The sequence below is a fragment of the Bos grunniens genome, chromosome 17, assembly GCF_055505025.1.
Source record: "Bos grunniens cultivar Pamir isolate PY7600 chromosome 17, Bosgru_T2T1.0, whole genome shotgun sequence".
In the NCBI taxonomy this organism is placed as follows: domain Eukaryota; kingdom Metazoa; phylum Chordata; class Mammalia; order Artiodactyla; family Bovidae; genus Bos; species Bos grunniens.
The window spans coordinates 5,444,949-5,464,077 of NC_141181.1; the positions used below are offsets into that span (position 1 = coordinate 5,444,949).

The window sequence follows — 19,129 nt, forward strand, 5'->3', positions numbered from 1 at the left end:
AGACATTACTTTGCCAGCAAAGGTCCGTCTAGTCAAAGCTATGGTTTTTCAGTAGTCATGTATGGATGTGAGAGTTGGGACTATAAAGAAGGTTGAGTGCTGAAGAATTGATGCTTTTGAACTGTGGTGTTGGAGAAGACTCTTGAGAGTCCCTTGGACTGCAAGGAAATCCAACCAGTCCATCCTAAGGGAAATCAGTCTTGAATGTTCATTGGAAGGACTGATGCTGAAGCTGAAACTCCAATACTTTGGCCACCTGATGTGAAGAACTGACTCATTGGAAAAGACCCTGAGGCTGGGCAAGATTGAAGGCAGGTGGAGAAGGGGCTGACAGAGGGTGAGATGGTTGGATGGCATCACTGACTTGATGGACGTGAATTTGAGTAATGGGAGTTGGTGATGGACAGGGAAGCCTGGTGTGCTGCAGTCCATGGGGTCGCAAAGAGTTGGGCACGGCTTAGCAACTGAACTGAAGGAAATGATTATTTAAAATAAGATTATTAGGAAAAGTGAGTTTATTAAAGGTTGTTTGAAAAGAGTCCTAAAGAAAATAATGGAAAGAACCATGCAGATATGTCAGGGAGAGCATTCAGGCAGAAGCTGTATCCAGTGCAGAAACTCTGAGGCAGCAGCATGTTTTCCTCTTTCAGAAAGAGTGCCAAAGTGAAAAAGAGAATAGCAGAATATGAGCTCGATGGGATGGCATATATCATACAGGCAACAATTAAGAAAAAATAACTCTTTGTGAGTGAGATGGGAAACTCTTGGTGGATTTTGAGTAGCAGAGTGATACTAAGTAAGTGGTATTTAGTATGTTTTCCAGATACTTACTTTTAATCAGTTTGAGCATAGTGATTAATAATAAATATTAATTTGTCATATAGAGAGTTCAGAATATGAAGTTGGAGTTTTACTAAGTGGTGTGGTCAGAGAAGAAATCTTGGTGATTACGGAGGCTCTTTTAGGATTCAGGGACAAACCGAACCTGCTTACAGAAAGTGATTCCAAGCTTTGATGATGAGTACAGTTTGGTTGATTTTTCCTGCCATCTATGTCTTAAAACTTCTTAAATGCCTGTAGATCAATCATAGTGATTTCTGAAAATGTTAGTATCGCACAGTCCTTTGGAGGCTTTGGCAGATTTCTTAGATCACCCACTGTACGTCAGGTAACCAGTATTCCTCAGTGACTACTGTGATTTCAAAGTTAGTCTTTGCCTGGGAATCTTCTTTGGAGGCTCACAACTCTAATTCCCTCTGAGATAGACTCTCAGAGCTCACTTTAACAGCTAATACTGTGCCTGCTTTATAACTCCTTTAGGCAGCCTAATATAAGCAGTTCAAATGGTTATGAATAATCAAACGTCTTTTGTGAAACAGTGTTCATAAGCATCTGTTAAAAGTTCATGAGAAACTTAAAAAAAAAAACCACTGAAATTAGGTCTGAAGTGCTGTTAAATTAACCAGCTATAATGACTAAAAGTCACCTATATTTTTTGGAACTTGGGGAAAGTCACAGTATTTCTCTTTTATCTCAGTAACCTAATTATTGAATTTTTTTGAATAGCAGTTATCATAATCGGTTCAGTTCAGTTGCTCAGTCACGTCCGACTCTTTGCAACCCCATGGACTGAAAAATACCAGGCTTCCTTGTCCATCACCAACTCCCGGAGCTTGCTCGAACTCATGTCCATTAAGTCCGTGATGCCATCCAACCATCTCATCCTCTTGTCATCCCCTTCTCCTCCCGCCTTCAGTCTTTCCCAGCATCAGGGTCTTTTCCAGTGAGTCATTTCTTTGCATCAGATGGCCAAAGTATTAAGAGTTTCAGCTTCAGCATCACTCCTTCCAATGAATATTCAGGACTGATCTCCTTTAGGATTGACTGGTTGGATCTCCTTGCAGTCCAAGGGACTCTCAAGAGTCTTCTCCAACACCACAGTTCAAAAGCATCAATTTTTCAGTACTCAGCTTTCTTTATAGTCCAACTCTCACCTCCATACATGACTGCTGGAAAAACCGTAGCTTTGATGAGCATCTCTTCCTTTAGATGCCCTTAGTTCAGGCCTCTCTGGACTTTGCTGTTGCCAGGAGAAGCCTGTGCTCCCCATTTGATAGGAGGGGAAGTGGTACCCCTGCTCCCTTTTCTGTCTCCAGCCATTATTGTACACAAAGTCTTAATATGGGCTATCTGCTCTTTTGATTCCTATGTGAAAAATTTAGTGATGAATACCTATACTGAGCTTTTAATTTCTTTGGTCATTTATCCTTTGTAGTTTACCAGAACCGTAGCAAGAAATAAGTAATGCTGTGGCTTCTTCACAGGTAGATATCTCAGAATACTGTGTGGCTCTTGAATCACAATCGGTGTACTATCTACAGGATTTAGATACAGTACGTAAATCCAGCCTCATTATTTGAAGGTTCTTCATTTGTGAATTTGCCTACTCATTAAAATTTATTTGTAGCACCAAAATTCAGTACTTATGGTGCTTTCACAGTAATTTGTAGATGTTTGCATGCATAGAGTGGCAAAGTATTTGAGTCACCTTCATGGACTTTCCCATCTGAGGTTGAACAAGGTGGCATTCTGGTTTCTTCTTTCAGCTTTCATATCCTAAACAAGTGTCCATTTCGTGGTCTGTTTAGTGAAATATTTTCACTACAAGCTTGCCGTACTTGTTACGGTGACTTTGCTGTTTAAGATGATCCCTACGCTGCTTTGAGGTGCTGCCTGGTGTTGTGATGTGCCTTATGGAGAGCATACTTGTTAGATAAGCTTCATTCAGTTGACTGACTTCAGTGTTAATAAATGTATTATATATTATTAATGAATAGCATGTCTTGAGAAATACACATAGGAAAAGATTATGTATTGATCAGTTGGCAAAAACGTGACTAGAGGCTTGCAGGAACTTAGTCTTGTATTTCTGTTGAAAACACTTGTTTGGTATTTATGACAACTTTATAGAACACAATTACTGTGAATAATAAAATTTAATTAAGCATAGTGATTTATAGAGACTTTAGGTTTAACCATTTCATCATTCCTTCTCTCTGAAACCATTGTTTTAGATTTGTTTAAATACATGCATAAAGAGTTGTATTGTAAAATTTAATTTTACCATAGGTTCAGGTTAAAAGTCATTGATTGACATTTTTAAACATTATCCTCTAGAAAATTAGGGGCTTCCCAGGTCGCTCAGTGGTAAAAATTGCACCCGTCAATGCAGGAGATGCAAGAGATGCATATTTAATCCCTGGGTTGGGAAGATCCCCTGGAGAAGGTAATGAGAACCGACTCCAGTATTCTTGACTGGAAAATTCCCTGGACAGAGGAGCCTGGCAGACTACAGTCCATCGAGTTGCAAAGAGTTGGACACAACTGAGCACACATGCTCTAGAAAATTAATCTGTGCCTGGAATATATATACTGAGTGCTCAGTGAGTGTTTTAGAGTAATAATCTTCTAACATTGTAGTGATTCCGGTTTTGGAGAAGAGGCCAGTGTCAGTGTCAGGACTTTGGCATATTTAGTTATGCAGACTGAGGCACATGAAAGAAAGCCCAGTTGATAATGTCACCTTCTGGTTCCTGCTTTGCTGGGGTCACACAGACTCCGACATGACCGAAGCGACTTGGCAGCAGCAGCAGCAGCTTGAAGCTAGCAAACTTGAGAAATACTGAATCTCTTTGAACTCTTTCACTTTGTGAAGTGCGGAGCGTTTTCAATTTAAAATTTCCATGATTTTCTTTTATCAGTATTATTCTTGACCTTAAATCATTTCCAGTCTCATCATGCTCAGTTGTCAAAAAAAATCATGCAATTTAATGTCAAAATATATTAGCCATCAGAGTTTGTTTTATCGACCTCAAGTTCAGTCTCACTGGTTGTTGGTAAAAATGTAAGTCATGTATTTGATGTATCTTGACATCATATACTGGTAAGATTCAGAAATAAAAGAACACTCTTAAAGTTTACATATTTTTTTTTAGGGCATAGGATTCTGTTTGTTGGTGGTTGTGTTACATATGACACAAGTGTCCTAAATCATACAGAAGTTTTCTCTAAAAAAGTTTAAAATTAGAATTTTGAAAAGCAAAAATATGCTTTTATTAATACCCCATTTATGAACATTTCCTGTATGGCAGTTTTCAAGTTTTAGATTATGGGTGCTTAAATTTTTTTTTTTTTTTAAATAAACTATTTTAACTATCTTTAAAATTTTTCCCCCTTAAAAGTGTTTAATAGTTGATTCTGATTTTGTTAGTTATTAGATATTTATTATTTTAATTTGGTCATTGATTTATTTAATAGATTATTATTAGAAAGAATGAATTTCCTAAAATACTGTTTTTTTAAATTAATACCAACAGAAAGTGAAATTTTTTTCTCTTAATTTCTATATATTTATTACTGTTTTCCACTCTCAAAATGAGTCAGAAAAATCCAATCCAATAAAATTTGATGCATAGAAATTTTTATGTAAATCTATTAATTGGATATTTTCAGCCTCTTTAGATATTCTAGAATTCTTGTAATTTGACTTTCCACTTTGTTATTACATGTTTTTTATTGACTTTTCTTTAAATCTGATTCTTCTACTTGGATATACCATTATTAATCTATAAGAATCTGTATTACTTTGAAATCTGTTTACATGCCTCACTGTAAGTATGCGTCAGTAACTTTTACTGGCTTAACAGGTTTCTTCTCTGTTCTCAATATAACACTCAAGTTATACAACGATAGTCATTTGTGTTGTCGTTCATAATTAGAAGTGTTCTTTGTTGACCAATACTGATACTATTTTAGAAATGCCAGTTATAAACTTTCTATTTGTTGATAGGTAAACTGCTTACCAACAGTCTCCTCTCTTCTTTACACACATTCTTTATGATGTGTTTTATGACCTTTGTTCTCTCTCTCTCTTTTTTTATTTTGGTAAGTTGTTCTTAATACGTCATTTAACCTGTTTTAATCTTGTGAAAATACGCCTGTTAGGTTGGGTACACAAAGAGCAACTTTTTTGGAACTTGCATTATACCAGGCAATGTCGCTTACTTCATGTTGTTCTGTGCATCAGTATCCAAGTACAAAATGTTCTTGTTAGTGTTAGGAGAGCTAAACTTTAGACACAGTTACTAAAGCAAGAGTTTGAGTCTAGCTTTGAAGAAAACCTGTGTATAGCAGATTTCCCGTTATGTACACAGAGGTACTGCATGTGTGCGTGCAGGTGTGTGTGTGTGTGTTTTTCATTTTTATGTTATTTTTCATCTGACTTCCTTCCAACTGTTCCCACATTAAGAAATATGGTGAAAGAGATAAGTTTAAAGTATTTAATTAATACTATTTTGCTTTCCCAGTCTCTTAATTCTACTTTTATCAGTATCAGACTTCACCTAATAGAAACTGCTTCTACAGTAGTGACTTGTGTGTTACTGAATGCAGTGGTCAGTTCTTTGTCGTCGTCCTACTTCATCCATAGCCATTCTTGTCATCATTTATTTCCTCCTGCTGGGTAAGCTTTCTCAACTTGGCTTCACCAGTACCACTCTTTCTTGGTTTTCCTACTTAGTCATCTTTGCTGGCTATTCCTCTTCTTTTAGGATGATGGAGTGTCTCAGGGGTCCATCTTTAAAGCTCTTTCTTTATTTGAACTTCTAGTGTAATTAAAATTCAAGAATTTTCCCCCCAACTGTAGCTTATTTCTTAGAAATGATTGATTATAGAAAATAAAATGAAATACTGCTGTTTTAAAACTATCTTTTGGACTTTCTTGACCCCATCTTAAAGCTTGCAGTGAGACCTGTGGACCTTTGGGGGAGTGACCATCTATTGGCAAGGATTGGGAAAGTGGATAAGGCTGTTTTATTTCAAGATCATTGTAACATAAAGTAGTTACTCTTGGGACATGATAGAAAATGAATATTGTATTTCCTTCTCTTGAAATCCTTAAAGATACTTTTTAAAGGGATTTTATATCGACTTGTGCAATGTGTTGGCATTATTTTCTGTAACCTCAGTTATGTCCATGTAGATATTTGCAAAGGATGAAATCTAAGAAGGAACGTTATGGAAAGATTCTATATCAGATCAAATTTTAAAGCCACTGTTAAAAGCATAAAAGTAAACATGCTTGACACATAAAATTTGAGAAATACAGTAAAAATTGAGTTAAAGCACCTATCATACCACTGCCTAAATGCAGTTTATATTTTGAAATATTGTTTTCAATCTAGTCATTATGCAGTTTAAAAATCATTCTGTGATCGTATAATGTCCTGCATTTTGCCCTTCACATAGTATAACATCCATGTTTTCACAAGTTTTTTTATGAGCAACATGTTTAGAGGTATTTAGTTTAGATACACTAAACATATCCCATCTCATGGGCTCCTTTGTCTTGAACATTTGGGTTTTGATTCTTTTAATTTGCATTTATGTTTATTTTTGTTTTTGTGGATAAAGCTGCAGTGAGTATCCTCTGCATCACTTTTTTTTTCTGTTTTAGGAATACTTCCTTAGGATAGATTGCCAGAAGTGGAGTGACTGGGTCAGAGGGTATGAACTTATGAATTTTTTTTTTTTCTTTTCTTTTCTTTGAAATAAACTTTTTAATTTATTTGCTGTCTGGTTGATTTATACTCATTATGAAAAACAAAAATCATAGTGATTATATTTGGAACTCAGAAAACTGTCTAAAGGCAAACTTCTGTGATCAGAAAAGTTTGGGAAATTCCTAAGGTTTAAAAAAAAAAAAAAAGCCTTTTAATCTTGGTTTATCTCAGCATTTCCTGTACTTAACTGAGCATTGAATAGGTTTTTTCTGATATACTTTTTAACATTTTGTGGAAGTTTGGTTAAGGGTATAGTTTATGAGCTACTGATCTAAAATTTAAGAATATTTTGTTGGTTAGATTGTGTTGTGTTGGTCAAAGCAAATAAACTATAAACCTTCGTTCTAAAATTATTTTTAAAAGGAGATTAAAATAAAGCTATTTACTATATGACTTTTGTGTATCTTTATAAAGTCTCATAACTTTTTAAAGTTTCTCTTGATTTCAAAAGAACATTTTAATGTCTGCATGGCATCTAATCTTTTTACAATCTGTATTAAAATTTGGAGTACAGACATACAACATGAAAGTAGAATATAATGTAAATTTAAAAACCTTTCTTCCCCCCTCATTTTTCTCTACAGAATGTGAAAACCTTTGCATCTTCTGATAGCCTAGCCAAGGTCCAAGAAGTAGCAAGCTGGCTTTTGGAAATGAATCAGGAACTGCTCTCTGTGGGCAGCAAAAGACGACGCACTGGAGGCTCTCTGAGAGGTAACCCTTCCTCAAGCCAGGCTGATGAGGAGCAGATGAACCGTGTGCTGGAGGAGGAGCAGCAGCAGCCCAGACACCAGGAGGAGGAGCACGCGGCGAGGAATGGGGAAGTCGTGGGAGCGGAGCCTAGGCCTGGAGACCAGAACGATCCCCAGCAAGGGCAGCTGGAAGAGAACAACAACCGGTTTATTTCCGTAGATGAGGACTCCTCTGGAAACCAGGAAGAACAAGAGGAAGACGAAGAACATGCTGGTGAACAAGATGAGGAGGATGAAGAGGAAGAGGAAATGGACCAGGAGAGTGATGACTTTGATCAGTCTGATGACAGCAGCAGGGAAGATGAACACACACATAGGAACAGTGTCACAAACTCTAATAGTATCGTGGACCTGCCTATTCACCAGCGCTCCTCCCCGTTCTATACAAAGACCACAAAAGTGAGTACCTTCAGTCTGCTCTTCACCTGGGAAATTTTACATATCCGTGTTAATTGTGGTGAAACTTTCCTCACAGTCTTTGTATCTTTGCAAAATTAATATTCGGTTGTATAGTAATAAAATGAACCAGTTTTTCTTTTTTTTTTTTTAAACAGAAGATATTAGAAATCCTGGTAATGGGACAGTATTATTAAATGGAGAGAAGGCACCTATTACTATGAAAAATCATTAATACCAAATTTCATCATCAATTTTGTCCCTGGGACAGGGGTTAATAGGTTGTGTGCAGTGCAGAGGGTTGGAGTGAAACATGATTTGTGTGGATCAAGTAGTGAAGGTCTCATTTACCAAGTGCAGCTGGTCTGATGGGCTGTGTACTCACAGGCCTTACCCCACGGCACAAGTTACCAGAAGTTACGTCAAATTGGTTTTCTTATGGTGATTATTAAGGTATATTCTTTGTAAACAGTTTTCTCTTTGTTATGTAAACAAGATGAAATTGCTGTTTGAATATTAGTATTTGGTTATTGAGGAAATCTGAGTATTTTCAAAAGTTAAAATACTTTAGACACCAGCATGTTTAAGATTATGAAATGTGTTTTCTGCATTATGAAACAGTAAGAATGTATGGTGCTATCTTCGCTACTCTTCTTCTTCTAGTTATTTTATTAAAATGAAAACATTTCGGAACCCCAGAGGAATTGGGTTTTTTTCTTGACTCCATGTTAGCAGAGCACTCCATTTGCTTCTCCACACAGTTTGAATACTAACCATAGGGTAACTACACCATTTTGGTTGGCATTTGACTGTGAAAAATAGGAGATAATATGAAGATACACTTAGATTCCCAACTTTCTGTCAAGTTTCTGCCACTGTTTCCCTTGCTTATAGTTTTCCTTTCCTTTCCTGGGAGATAGCTCTGTTGTATCTGCCTCCTTATCCCACTTAGTTGGTGGTAGCTCATGAAATCAATCATAGACATGTTTTATAAGGTGAACATTTATACTCCTGTCTAAACTGGAGGAATCCTATCAATTCAGGGACTTAACTAATCTAGTGCTGAGGACAACAATTCCATTTTATACAGTCCTTGGAGGCTGTGCCAGTTAGAGACTGGATACACTCCTACTATCCACAACTATCGCTGCTTCCCAGCGTTATCCTTGCTGGATAGGCAGGGAGCTGCTGTCTGAGGGCAAGGGGCAAGTGTTTAGGAAGCTGCAGTAAATCAGGAATTGCCAGTGCCAATTCTTTGCCATGGCATATGGGCTTATTTCCTCAAAACATTCCTGGGTGTATCACTTAAAATTGCGGGCAGGGACTGTGGAGAGAAAGCAGCATTTCTCTCACTTCCCAGTCTTTCTGTTACATTCCCTTTCCCCCATCAAATTATAGTCAAAATGAAATGATACAGTATTTGGGCTTTGCTTCAAAATAATACCAAAGGGAAGAAAAAGAAGGAGGGTATAGATTGGCCATGAGTGGCTAATTGTTGAAGCTGGTTTACAGGGACGTGGAGTTCGTGGCTGTTCTATGTAGTTTACAAAGTATGTTTGAAGTTTTCTGTAATAAAAATTAAGTTGTAAAGACTATGAATACATACACACCCAAAGTTGAAAAATAGAAGTTTTCTTTACGTACCTTGGTCTTACTGACTATCTCCTAAGTCAACAAAGTGCTGACTTCTCTTCTGCATTGAATTTTATTTTCTCTATATTTTGGTGCTATTGAATTTACAGGAAATTCAATAAGACATCATATGCATTCTGCTGGAGTTAGAATATATCTTAATCAATATTTTAGGCAGTGTTGCTATCTAATGGTCTATATAAAGAGGAGAGAAACTAAGAAGAATTATACTCAGAATGAATGAGGTATGTAACATAACTTCTATCCTGTTTTTCCCCTCAGGCTTCTTCGCTTATAGATCTTTATGTTTGCATGCTTTCTGGTTCTTTATTACTTAAAAATTAGATAAAAATCATGAATATCCATATAGAATAGACTGTGAGTTAAACATATCTTTGGAAAGGAGCATTTTAACTCATTATTGTACTTATTTTACAGACATTAAAAATAAATATTGACTGAAGTAGTTTATCCTCACACTCTTACTTGCTTACTTTTAAATTTTATTTCGCCCATAAACAACATGCAAACAGATTTAACATCATCCTCTTTAACCTGACTTGACCGGCAATGAAATAGCTTAGACACGTAAATGCTTTCATTGCTATATCATTTTTGCTTCACCTTGTGAATTTTAAACTCTTTCTAAAATATGTTTATCCCTAATTTCCCTAGCTTGTCTGCAGGTTTACATTCTGTTTAGTTGGTTTGACCTAAGAAGGAACTGGCTTCAGCTGGTGGTTTTCATGCCTCTTACCACCCCTGTCTCAAGGTGTTGGAGTGGGGCTTTGGCTTGAACACTGCTAGCGCAGCCCCACCTTGCTGGTAAGGCCCAGATCTTTCAGAGTGCAGTTTGCTCAGTTCATGTCCCCATCTCTGGATCTCTGTTCCTTGAGGTTACTGTCTTAAAAGAGGGAGTTTATGTACATCACCTTCTGAGGATTCAGTTGGAGGAAGAGGGGTTTAGTATTTAATTGCATTATCTTATTTAAGAAAGAAGTTTAATCAAAGCTAAGCCTTTATCAACAATGCACAGCCATCAATGAGTTCTGCTGCATTTTAAATGAAAAACTAGAAAAGCAGCTAGACGAAACATACCCTTGTCCTAAAGGAGAAGTCATCATAATGTTCAGTAGGAGAACTTGCAGCACACAGATTTGATGGGTGCTTTATCTTTCCTTTCCCTTCAAGATAAAACGGTAAACAGAACTTGAGATATGTCTTATACAGTAGCTACCTCCTTAAAAACAAACATACTGAACTCAAGTCTGTTTCCCCTTACAACTCTTGAGTTGTGAATACAAATCATTGTGTTGTACACACAAGGCCACAGGAGTGACAACAGTAGGGCTAGATGTGATTGTGTGTATATGAGAGAGAGTGTGTCTGTGTTTGTGTAACACGCTTTTGATATGCCATTCATTTTTAGGTCATTTGCCTTCATAAATATGGCAAGAAAAATGTAAAACTATTTGATTGCCAAGACAGAGGTACCCTTCTACAAAGTAGGATGTCAGTCTGAAATTAGCTTCTTTCCCATTTTGTTTGTTCTTGAAACACTTCTTCAAGATCATTCTCAACACTTTTTTTTTAAACAACATTTTAAAAGCATCACCTAGTACTATGTTGCTTCAAAAGAAAATATCAGTCACTCATGTGTATAAATCCTTTAAATATAGTAAATAGGGGAAAACTCTCATTATTTCAAAATTATTTTTGAGCAGCTCTTAATTACTGATTAGTATAAACATGACACTTTAAACACATTATAACACATTATAACACAAGACACTTTTACAGATATTACCCTAAGCCACGGTTTCTTTGAAATCTTCTTAAACCATGACTTCAGAGAAGAGTAGAGATGTAATAGTTATTTTAAGAATTCCATTACAGTTTTACCCAGCGTATCTTTCAAATGTTTTTGTGTGTGTGTGTGGTGGGGAGCAGTTTCTTAAACATAACCTTTGGACCACTAGACTTACTTATTTGTCATACCTGAACATGCTGTATATATACAAATATGATATTAATGAGAAAAGCCATTTTTGGTGCTTCATTGCATTGATTTTTTAAAGCATAATGGAAACTATCAAAACTCCTAGGACAATCTGTTTTCTGCCTAGTCACCAAAGATTTATTCTAATGGGACCCTATATCCATAATATAAGTTAAAAATTCCAGACTTTCATAATGTTAAAAGTCAAGGGTAGTAGCAGTCAAGAGATTGGTGTTTATTATGTCCATCTTGTGCGCAAGTTCCTATGACAGTTATGTTAAAATTTCACTGTGTAAGTGGCAAGAGATTTTAAGTCGGATTTGCCTAATTAAAAAAAAGCCCTTTTCTTTCCATGTACTATGCTGACTCCTGTGGTAGAATTTGGCAAACATTACGAAACAAGATTTTCAGAATACAAATGTGTTTAGGTTCTAGACTCTGGAGTGTGGTAACTTTCTAATACCATATCACATTTTAAATCAACAGACCTGTCCTTTAGAGAGTGCAGATTGCTTAGTTAGGTGCTTTCCTTTGTGATATTTAATGAGTATTGAACTTACGAGGACTCAGGGCTAAATTTGTAACAGGAAGAAGTGACAGTTTGAAGCTGATAATGTACCAGTCTCTCTGGAGTCCATCAAATGTGCTTCTTAATTAGGGGTTGTGTGCTATTTCTGTGAATTTTGTTAGTCTACTTGCAAATTCTAAATTCAACTTGGTAGGAGTAGGAATGCCAGGTAGGAATGCCCAACTCTTCCCTGGGTCAACAGCCTTACCATATTTTTAAAAAACAAGAACTCATTTTCTGAAGAGATGTCTAGCCCATACAAAAGACTCCTTTCCCATATTTAAGGTAGAGTATCAAGTCATTTTCTACTAAAATGAAAAGCAAATAAGATTACCTTCGGACCAGGTCTCGTACCGTCCTGACCTTTGTGAAGAGAGCCACGTTTGAGCACTGCTTCATGCTTCTCCCACGCCTGTCATAGCGCCTTCTGTTTGTTCTCACATAGCTTCATTCCTCACCTCTAATCTGCCTTTTCCCCGTCCTGATTGTTAGATTTCTCCTGGTAGTGAAGCAGTGGTGTGTGTGTCTGTGTTGCCCTCTCCATGTGGCATGTGGGGTCTTAACTCCCCAACCAGGGATCAAACCTGAGTTGTGCCCTGCAATGGAATCCCAGAGTCTTAACCACTGGACCACCAGGGAAGTCCCTAAGCAGATGATTTTTCAGTTCTTTCCCCCTCAAATAAGACATAACTGTTTTGAATACATATATATGTACATCTATCTATCTATCTATCTTCAAAGAAGCAGTGTGTCTAATGTCTAGGGGCCTGAGACATTTTCTTGTCTCTAGGTTCTAAACAGTAGGGAGCTAGGCACAAGGATCACTAGCCAGTCAGGGAATCAGAATTACAGTTTTGTTTCCAGTCCAGCATCTTCCAACTACTCCCTTGAGCCAGAGTAAGTGGCAAACTTTGTAGGACAGTGTGGCTAACATCTGAAATCTAATAGGGCTCTGAATTCTCCTGTATTTAGGGAGAGTTCTAGAAAACAATGACCACATCAGGAAGTCCCTGACCTTGTCTTCATGTAAGACAAAGAACCGAATTTCAAATTCTGTTAGTTGGAGAGAGGTCCAGAGGACAGGTATATTGAATAACATATACCGGGAAACAGCCCAACAAATAGCCATGCCTCCTCCATTTGTGCAGGATGACAGACTGGAAAACATTCACTGAGCCCAGTTTATAATCCAGTTTTAAATGTGTGCAGAGGATGGTGAAAGCAGACAGAAGGGGACACACCGGAGGAGATGAGTTTTGCCTACCATAGTGGAGTGAAAAGAGCTTTTCAGACTTGAGCTGGAATTCTGGTTTTGCTACTCATTATATGGCCATAAATATGCAGTCTCATTGAACTGTTTGCTTTATCTGTAAGATAAGACTATAACACCTACTTCACATGTTTTTTTGTAAGGATTGAGTGAAATGATTTACGTGAAGCAAGTAGTGTAGTGCTTGGGACACGCAGGTCATTTGCAGATGTAAGCCTGCACCCTCATTTTGTCTGTCTGTCTGTTATCCCTCATCCCTGATCTCTCAGAATACACTTCATTCTGCCACGCAAGATACCAATCTGTGTGCTTTTTATGACCTTTAGTATTCAGTTATCATATCACCCTCTAGTGGAAAAAGTTATTAATAGAGAAACAGATAAATGCTTTTAAAAGGATATGCAGGAAGAGTGGGAGCATACTATAATAAGCTGGGCCCATCTCTAATAAAAATAGAACCCATTTCCCAGTGGATGCTTTTCACAGCTCTTCCTAATTGATAAGTACGTATCATTTCCTTCTATTAGAATTTGTCAGTTTCTCTAAATTTTCTTCTTCTCAAACATCTGTATACTTAAATGCTTTGTGAATTTTACAACTGGATGCCGAAATGAACTTTATGGTCAGTTTCTGACTAATTCCTCTTGCTATGCTATGCTGTGCTATGCTAAGTCACTTCAGTCGTGTCCGACTCTGTGCGACGCCAGAGACGGCAGCCCACTGGGCTCCCCTGTCCCTGGGATTCTCCAGGCAAGGACACTGGAATGGGTTGCCATTTCCTTCTCCAATGCATGAAAGGGAAAAGTGAAAGTGAAGTCGCTCAGTCGTGTCCGACCCTCAGCAACCCCGTGGACTGCAGCCTTCCAGGTTCCTCCATCCATGGGATTTTCCAGGCAAGACTACTGGAGTGGGGTGCCATTGCCTTCTCCTCTTTGTGCAATTTTAAAAATACTTATTAACATTGTTTTAAACTATAATAGCTCTAAATGCTGATTATATTTAAATCTGTATCCTATTTGCTGAAAATAGTTAATTAATTATTGATTTTAATTGTAGACCAAAATGAATCTCTCCACAGAATGGAGAATTTAAAAGACTTTTGATAGTGTTCCATTGATTTGTACTTTATGCAAATGATAAACTTCTCTGCTGCTGCTGCTGCTGCTAAGTCGCTTCAGTTGTGTCTGACTCTGTGCAACCCCATAGACGGCAGCCCACCAGGCTCCCCCGTCCCTGGGATTCTCCAGGCAAGAACACTGGAGTGGGTTGCCATTTCCTTCTCCCATGCATGAAAGTGAAAAGCGAAAGTGACGGCACTCAGTTGTGTCCGATTCTAGCGACCCCATGGACTTCAGCCTACCAGGCTCCTCCGTCCATGGGATTTTCTAGGCAGAAGTACTGGAGTGGGGTGCCATTGCCTTCTCCAAAACTTCTCTGAGGTATGCACAAATACCACAGATAGTTTTACTTAAAATATTCCTGAGGCAGGTTATTTTATATGTATTTAATTAAAATGAATGATCTTTATTAATGTTTTTGTTGGTGATAGGGAAGATGGTATGAAGAGGTTAACGGGATTCTGTTTTTACTTTGGTAGGTAACTCCAAAATTATGTCTCAAGGGCCCATTATTCACCCAGGCCTCAGTCCTGCATTTCTAGCTGCGTGTTGGACAATGTCACCTGAGTGGTCCTCTGAAAACTAAAACTACTATTTCTTTCTTCCTACCAACTTCTTATTTTCCTCTTCAGATTTTCTGGTCTCTTAACATCCCAGCTTTCTATTCATTGGGTGAAAAAATTGACTTTTTCTTATTATCTAATTCTGTGGATCTGTGAAGAGTTTAAGACATTTGAACACTTGATCTTCCTTTTTCTTACCCCCAGGCATTTGTAGGATAAAAATTGAAGAATCAGGTTTAAAAATCTCAAGAGCATCTTTACTTAATGTTTCTGTTTGCCACCAAGCTATAATGCCATGTCCTTGACAAGTGTTCTGGCAATATGAATGATTGGATGAATTAAAAAAAATTTTTTTTCTTTTTGGCTGTGCTGGTCTTCATTGATGCATGGATCTTTCTCTAGTTGCGGTGACAGGGGCTTCTCTTCATTGTGGTGCACGGGCTTTTTACTATGGTGGCTTCTCTTGTTGCAGAGCGTGGGCTCTAAGGCACGCGGGCTTGGTAGCTGCAGCCTCAGGCTCGGGAGCACAGGCTCAACAGTTGTGGCACATGAGCCTAGTTAGTTGCTGTGTGGCATTTGGGATCTTCTCAGATCAGGGATCGAACCCGTGTCTTCTGTACTGGCAGGCTGGCTCTTTACCACTGAGCCCCCAGGGAAGTCCTGACTGGGTGAATTTTCAAAAATCAGTTTTAGTTCTCTATGGATCAGTAACCTCAATCTAAATATCTGGTTCTCGGTTTCCCACTGATGAAGCCAAATCCACAGTGAACATTTGAAGATTTTCACAATCTTACCAATTTCTTTCTACTTGATTACATCTCCATTTCTCCCCTTGCCTTTAATGAACTCTAGCCAGATTTTCAGAATCCAGGCCGAATTCTGTCTCTATCTTTACACCTTTCTAGAACTAGAAAATTCAATTCCTTGAACCCATTATTTGCTCTCTACATTATGCAGTTCATTTGGTGTTATTATCTTGTAACTTTTGGGGTCAGTGTTGTCTTGAGTTGATATTTACTTCTTTTATTTTTTGAACAGTAGAAATTTGATGTATTTGTCTCTAGTGCTGATTCATGTTGAACATTGAAATTTCATAAATTGTAATTTGAGCAATTCTCATTTCACCTCTTAAGATGTACCCAAATTAAAGTATAAATTATAAATAAGCATGCCATTTAAGTTTAGCTTAAGACTCAGATATTCAATATGAAGATGGTTACCTTGAAGAATATTGTAATTTTCAATTACATTTAGCAGTTAACTAATATTGCAATTAGCAATTGAGTCCCCTGAGAATTTAAGAACCATGTTGCAAAGATGCAGAAATCAATTGAAGGTAACTCATACAGTCATTAAAAATCATGTTTTTAAAGGAAATTAGATAACAGGAAACTTTATAAATATATTTACTAAAATATAGAACTCAAAGCTATGTATATAATATGATTCTAACTGTGAAACAAACATATAGTAATCTATATATGCATGGGAAAAGGTCAGAAAGAATTAAATCAAATGTTAGAAATTATCTCTGAATGTGGTTGAATTATTTTTATTTTTTCTTATATAGTTTTCAGAATTTCCCAAGCTTCTTACAACAGACGTATATTACTATTATTTATTGGGAGAAAAACTATATCTACTAGAAACCAGTTGTTGTCTACTTAGTTTTTTTGGATAGCTTCCATAATGTATAATGCGCCAATGGAAGACTGGATGGAAAGACATCTCTCACAAGGAAGGACATTGTGTAGTTTATTCATGAAAATGCAGCTGAATATAGTGGGGAGGAAGACTAAAACTGCCACTAGTTTCAGACGACACGTTATGTAGAAAACCCTTGAGACTCTACTAAAAAAACGTTTAGAATAAATGAATTCAGTAACATTTTAGAATAGAGGATCGCTGCACAAAATCTCTTGAATTTTTATGTGCTAATACTGAAATATCAGAGAAGTGAAGAAAAGCATCATTTTTTGCAGTTGTATCAAAAAGAATAAAATACCTAGAAATTAACCAAGGAAGTGAAAGACATGAATACTGAAAAGTACAAAATGTTAATGAAAGAAATTGAAGACAAATACAAAGGTACTCTGTGCTAATGAGTTGGAAGAATATTGTTAAAGTGTCCGAACTATTGGAAGCAATCTACTAATTCAGTGCAATTCCTAACAAAATTCAAATGGCATTTTCCACAGAAATAGAACAAACAATCCTAAAATTTGTATAGAACCACAAGAGACACTGAATAGTCAAAGCAATCTTGAGAAAGAAGAACAGAGGTGGAAATGTCACACACCCTGATTTCAAACTAATTCTTCACATCTCTAGGACTCAGGCGCTACGTTGGCAATTCGCTATGGTCATCTTACCACATTATTAGAGGAGTAGTAGTTAGGATGATAAATGGCACCCCACTCCAGTACTCTTGCCTGGAAAATCCCATGGACAGAGGGGCCTGGTGGGCTGAAGTCCATGGGGTCGCTAAGAGTCGGACACGACTGAGCGACTTAACTTTCACTTTTCACTTTCATGCATTGGAGAAGGAAGTGGCAACCCACTCCAGTGTTCTTGCCTGGAGAATCCCAGGGACAGGGGAGCCGGTGGTCTGCCGTCTATGGGGTCATGCAGAGTCGGAAATGACTGAAGTGACTTAGCAGTTAGGATGATGGTATCTTTGTTTTTAAGACATTTGTTTAATATATGGTTTCTTCAGAGAGTTACTTAGAGTACCCCTTGACAGCACGTTTGGCTCTCCCTGAAGCATGCATCTCATCTTGCATTTAAGATGAAGCAATTTCAGAGACTGTCTTTTAAAATACAATGCTAAACTGCTTTCCCAGGAAGTCACCGGTGCTTTTCCTCCCCTCTCCTATTCCCAGTGCCTCATTTCTTCAAACTGATTAATATGCAGTCTTAATCCCCTGTGAGTCTGCTGCTTTACTTTGACTCTTGTCCTGAATCTCGGTCCCATCCGTGACGTGTCTTCTGGGGAAGACAGTTTCCATGTGTGTCGTTGCCTTGGCTGCTGTGATGAATGTCTGCCATCCGTAAATTATGATAAGAGAAAACCAAGTTGGATGAATTATAGAAGTAGAATACAGAGAAAAGAAAATGCTATTAGAGAATTTGGATTAGTTGTGTTCTAAATACCTACCTAATTTGTAGTCATGACACTATTATTTTGATTCTTCTTTGAAAATGTCCTTAAATTTAATACTGTTTAGTTTTAATTGAGAGGCATTGTTTCTTCTCTGTTTAAAATTGGAATTTTTGGGAGGAAAGGGGCTATTTTTATGTCTGATTTATGGAAAATCTTTGAAAACATTTCAGTTCTTTCAGAATCTTTTGGATAGTCTAAACATAAATGATAGTTCAAAAGAAAGCATGTAGAAATAAAGCCACAGAAAATAAAACCTGTTTGGATTTTTGTAGAAGTCATACATTAACATGTTTAGTATACTTAGTAAATCAGAGAAAGTATTTTTTTTTTTTTACTATGAAACGTCATATATAAATTCATCTGTTTCTTCATTGAACACTAGAGGGCCATATGGTACCTTATTACTGCTTTTAATGTGTTTAAATACTTGGCAGGTGCTTTTTATCTTACACTTCGTGTTCTAGTACACTATTTCTTGCTCAGAATTAGAAATTAATATTTGGAGTAGTTGTGTGCAGTGTCATATAATATGTGAGATACCTAGTGTTCCCTTTCTTTTTTTAACCAGAAGCTATCATATATTCATTTTGCTATTTTAAAACAACAGTGATAACAAAAAGTGAACAGAGAGTGAGCCTTGGGATGACAATACATATGTGCCCAAACTTACTGTGCCTTGGGAATATGTGTATGTTTTTTGAAAAGCTCTCAAATATCCGCAGTTAAGTGTATTAACAACTAACGTCCTATCACCGTTGCTCAGGGCATCCTCGCTGTAGATGTGAGAAAAGAATGATCCCTCTGAAAGGCTATCTTTCTTGTTCAGATTTCCTCTTTTGTTAACATAGAAGGTAATATTCTTGCACATAGCCTGATCATCCTGAACTAAAGAATATTTGAGCAGATGATTCTTCTTCCTTAATTTCTTTTAGTCACTTGGGATGAAGAAATAAGAAATATGATCTACAGTTCCTAGACAGGTGGTATGAATGAGTGAACAAAGTCCTGACTGAGCCTGTAAGATTGTTCATGTTCTTATGAACTGCAG

The 19,129-nt window shown here is 37.2% G+C and overlaps 1 protein-coding gene across 11 annotated transcripts in view; it reads left to right on the top strand.

Annotated features, from left to right (window-relative positions):
• FBXW7 (F-box and WD repeat domain containing 7) overlaps positions 1–19,129 on the top strand; it is a 225,441-nt gene that overhangs the window by 123,113 nt on the left and 83,199 nt on the right. For 10 of the 11 annotated variants that reach the window (XM_086346309.1, XM_086346301.1, XM_086346306.1 and 7 more), the window contains 2 exons: positions 6,515–6,564; positions 7,205–7,771. In XM_086346309.1, the coding sequence (XP_086202435.1) occupies positions 7,274–7,771 (498 nt within the window). In that variant the 5' untranslated portion in view covers positions 6,515–6,564; positions 7,205–7,273. The remainder of the gene's footprint in view (positions 1–6,514; positions 6,565–7,204; positions 7,772–19,129) is intronic. The other variant, XM_086346312.1, reaches the window with a different exon arrangement.